This window comes from Salvia hispanica, unplaced genomic scaffold, assembly GCF_023119035.1.
Source record: "Salvia hispanica cultivar TCC Black 2014 unplaced genomic scaffold, UniMelb_Shisp_WGS_1.0 HiC_scaffold_714, whole genome shotgun sequence".
NCBI lineage: Eukaryota > Viridiplantae > Streptophyta > Magnoliopsida > Lamiales > Lamiaceae > Salvia > Salvia hispanica.
Genome location: NW_025952482.1, coordinates 1 through 4320, shown reverse-complemented (window position 1 = coordinate 4320; position 4320 = coordinate 1). Strand labels below are relative to the sequence as shown.

At 38.1% G+C, this 4320-nt stretch overlaps 2 protein-coding genes across 2 annotated transcripts; one reads left to right on the top strand and one right to left on the bottom strand.

Moving 5' to 3' along the window:
• Positions 1–787: 787 nt before the first annotated feature.
• LOC125199886 (cytochrome c-type biogenesis CcmH-like mitochondrial protein) lies at positions 788–1780 on the bottom strand. Its single transcript, XM_048097743.1, has 3 exons — positions 1625–1780; positions 1098–1229; positions 788–1011 (listed from the first exon to the last, which is right to left on the bottom strand). Exons 1-3 carry the CDS (start codon positions 1763–1765, stop codon positions 826–828), a joined length of 459 nt encoding a protein of 152 aa, XP_047953700.1. The 5' UTR covers positions 1766–1780; the 3' UTR covers positions 788–825.
• Positions 1781–3504: 1724 nt separating this feature from the next.
• On the top strand, positions 3505–4296 carry LOC125199887 (DEAD-box ATP-dependent RNA helicase 18-like; the record flags this gene model as incomplete). Its single annotated transcript, XM_048097744.1, has 2 exons — positions 3505–3822; positions 4060–4296. Coding segments are annotated over exons 1-2 (519 nt in total), but the record flags the coding sequence as incomplete, so codon positions are not given.
• Between the last annotated feature and the right edge of the window lie 24 nt (positions 4297–4320).

The window sequence follows — 4320 nt, the reverse complement described above, 5'->3', positions numbered from 1 at the left end:
AGCGATGAGATGGTTAAGAGATGGATGGATGAGCTTAGTTAAGAGATGAGCTAAAAAGTACAGTGGGGCCCATGAATAGTGAAGAGATGAGACGGTTAAGAGACGGATAAGAGACATGGATGCGGATGGCCTTAGGACATACCAAATGGCAGTATGACGTGATATGCCCCACTAATAATTTTTTGACATGTGAATCTGAAATTCAATCGAAAAGAACTTATTTTTCAAATTCATGTTTCAGTTTTGAAGCATTCGACCTAGAATGGTTTTCATTTCAATTGAATACTCACTTGTATGTTTTTTTCAGTATTAAATAAACTGGAAATTCAACTCTTTGCCAGTAGAAAATTTATAAATTTCATGTGTTAGCCTTTGATATCTGGTTTGGAGATTGATGCCTAGCCTTCGCCAATAGCTCGAATAGTGAAAGAGTCAGTAGAAAAAGTTTATATGAACTAGGGAAATCGTGAAATCTTGTATTTTCTGACTGATTGTTGATTTGGGGGTTTAGGGTTAGGGGAGGATCATATCAATATTCAATACACCCTCCGTTTTTTAAAATAACAACTCTTTTCATTTTAGTCCGTTCAGTCAAAATAACAACTTTCAAACTTTCTATTTTAGGAAATCTTTACACCCCTATACATCACTTTATTTACCACTCATACCACTTCAAAAATATATTATGAAGCCCATTTAACTGTCCTGAATAATATATATTCAATGTTTCAACACCACATTACAATTATTTATTTTAAACAGATAAATTGCTGCACTTTGCTAAAATCAAGTTTGCAAGATGGTGAAAAGTTTGACACTCTCAAATCATCGAGGAAGCCATTTTCTCCACCATCGAGTAGAAGGTGGCGTCAGAAGCTCAAGCATCGCCTCCTTCTCCTTCGGAGTCAATGGGACTCCTCGGACGAGGTCTAGGGCCATGATATGCACGTTGTTCTTTCGCCTGTATCTCTTGAATGCCCATATCAACACGGCGCCGCCAGTAAGTGTAAGCTGTTTTCAAATTTTGCATAATCGACAACATTAGTGAGGTAATTGGGGAGACGAACGTAAATTTCAGAGTGCGTCATGCTACTAACCGGTGCCAGCCATATAGCCGCTGTTTGTATATCGAATTTTGGTGCATAAAGCACTGTCTCTCCAAAATCTTCCTCCAGCTTCTTGTAGATCTCTTTGTCATTTTTACCAGACCGAATCTCATCTCGTATTAACTTACACAAACAAAGATGCAAGAGATATCAAAATCAAATGTATACACATTACAAAAGCTAGTAGAGAAATGGGATTTGCTGTGTATAGCAGAAGTGCCTATAAACTGAACCTTGTCAAATAAATGTGTTCCAAATTTATCAGAGTGATCCACAAATGACGAAAACTTCTCTTTTAGTATAGATTCATCAAATTTGTTTAGATCTAAAATAATAACATACCCCTCATACGATCCCTATATACATAATGATATACATATAAATCAACCAACTTTAAATTACAGGCTTTAACAGAGATGAAGTTCCAGATAGATCATCACAATTTTCCCATCTCACAATAGCATCTTAGAGAAGAAGCAAAAGCATGGCATGCCCAGAAAGAATGAAATAACAGGCACCTTGCGGAGGAGAATGGCAATGTCAGCTTGCGAGTCTTCAATAGATTGACTACCACATTCAGTGCACCGCACGTTGTGGCTTATATTTCTGGCCCGTGCTTCAACCACTCGATCTTGTCTCACTTCATCCCCATTCTCCATAAACCTTTCACTCCAATGTAACTGCTCTGTGATATGAATAAACAAAGAACACGTGTATTTCAGCTATCCCTAAAGCCACCATTCAAACAATTAAATCCAAATTATAGATGCAACCATAACGAAATCTGAGCTATTATGATGTACACATAATCAAGCAGAGGCGAGGACAGAAAAGCCGTCTTTCTCGACCTTCAAGTACAGCTCCAAGAGTAATATGAATATTGATATGATCCTCCTATCCCCTCCCCTAACCCTAAACCCCCAAATCAACACTCAGTCAGAAAATACAAGATTTCACAATTTCCCTAGTTCATATAAACTTTTTCTACCGACTCTTTCACTATTCGAGCTATTGGAGAAGGCTAGGCATCAATCTCCACACCAGATATCAAAGGCTAACATATGAAATTTCTAAATTTTCTACTGGCAAAGAGTTGAATTTCCAGTTTATTTAATACTGGAAAAAAATACAAGTGAGTATTCAATTGAAATGAAAACCATTCTAGGTGGAATGCTTCAAAACTGAAACATGAATTCGAAAAAAATGTTCTTTTCAATTGAATTTCAGACTCCATACCAAGCTAAACCAGCCAACCAAAATTACTTAGAAAACATTCTCCAATTTGTCCTTCTTTCACAACAGAAAATCTTATTCCATAACATAAACAATTCCAATTTCCTATAAGGCCATCTCCAACTGATACTGTCTTAGCAAAATCATCAATAGAAATTCCAATAAATCTAAAGAGGATTAAGGCAGATGGCGAGTAACTCCCCAAAAATGGTGGGGAGAAAGATGGGAAACATAGGTAAATAGAGAATCTGAGATACAGAAAAATACCTTTGATCTCTTCCCAAATTGATACTAAGAAATTTTGAGCTGAAGATTAGATTGAGAGGGTTTAAGAATGGGTAGGGCAGGTAGTTCGGTCATCGGTTAGTCGGTTAACCGATGACCGAACCGTTTATCACATTTCTCGGTTAACCGATAATCGAAAAATTCGGTTATCGGTTCGGTTCGGTTCCAAAAGAAAGGTGTCTTTCGGTTATCGGTTTGGGTCGGTTCCAATCGGTTAGAACCGATTGGAACCGATTAGAACCGAATTACACATTTAATATTTATTTTTATTAAGTATATTCTAAATAGGTTGTTTTTATTTTTTAAATTTCTAATACAAAGCACCTACATAATTTTTTCTACAAATTTAAATACCAAAAACTCAATGCAGCGCAAATGGTGGTGGCTAGGATGGGAATTTTTCGTATGCAGATTGATACCTATGAACTGCATATATATATTTTTTTAATAATTCGGTTCCGGTTCGGTTAACCGGAACCGAACCGACCCTATTCGGTTAGGAACCGAACCGAACCGAGGCCAATTCGGTTTCGATTTCGGTGCTTCAATCTCGGTTACTTTTGTGCTCGGTTAACCGGGTTGTCGGTTCGGTTCTAACCGAACCGACCGAATTACCTGCATGGGGTTATGCCTTTATTCAGCGGTTCTCAATTCTAAATCGCGGCTATGGCAACACACTTTTTAATGTGTGGAATTAATAATTTGTGACAAGCTGGTATGGACTGTGTAAGATTTTTAACTAATTTGTGGAGCAGTACTATTTTGCTTTTTATGTGAAATTTGGATAAATAATGTTGTGCTAAAACATTGTAGGTTTTAAATGGGCTTTGGGCTGATAATTTTAGTAAATAAAATTAATGGTATATGAATGAATTTGCATATTTATTTAGGATTAGGAGTGGTTGGTTCATTTGCTATGGCCGCCGTTGAAGACAATAACCCAAACAAAGCTCTCACCACCACTAGGTTCTCCGAACTCGAATTCGAACTCGAACCGCTACTCTCCCAACCACTGCTCCAAGCTATTTCAGCCGCCGGTTTTGAGTTCTGCACACCGGTTCAGGCCGCCACCATACCCTGGCTATGCACCCACAAAGACGTTGCGGTCGACGCCGCCACTGGCTCTGGGAAAACCCTAGCCTTCCTCCTCCCCCTAGTTGAAATTCTCCGCCGCGCCGCCCCTCCCAAACCCCACCAGGTCTTCAATTTTACTCTATTATTGTACAATTCCTTCTCTTTTTATTTACTACTACTACTACTACTATATGATAAAAAGCAGATTTATTTCTCAGACTTACTGAATTGATTATTTGAAGGAGTTGTTCGTACTGCAATTCGTGTTAAAATGCACTTCTTTCCATTCTTGTAGAAAGAAAAAGCTTGCAACTTTAAGAGCCAAAATATTGTTATATTTGAGTGCCTTACGTGTATACAGGTGGTGGGAGTAGTAATTTCTCCAACTAGGGAGTTGGCATTGCAGATATTTAAAGTTGCAGAGCCATTTATTGCGACATTGTCAAATGTTAGACCAATGCTATTAGTTGGAGGAGCTGAAGTGAAAGCTGATACCACTAAAATTGAAGAGGAAGGTGCTAATTTGTTAATCGGGACGCCTGGAAGGCTTAGTGATATAATGGAGCATATGAAAATGCTGGACTTTCGAAACCTTGAGGTTCGTTTAAGTTGCCTGTCTTTT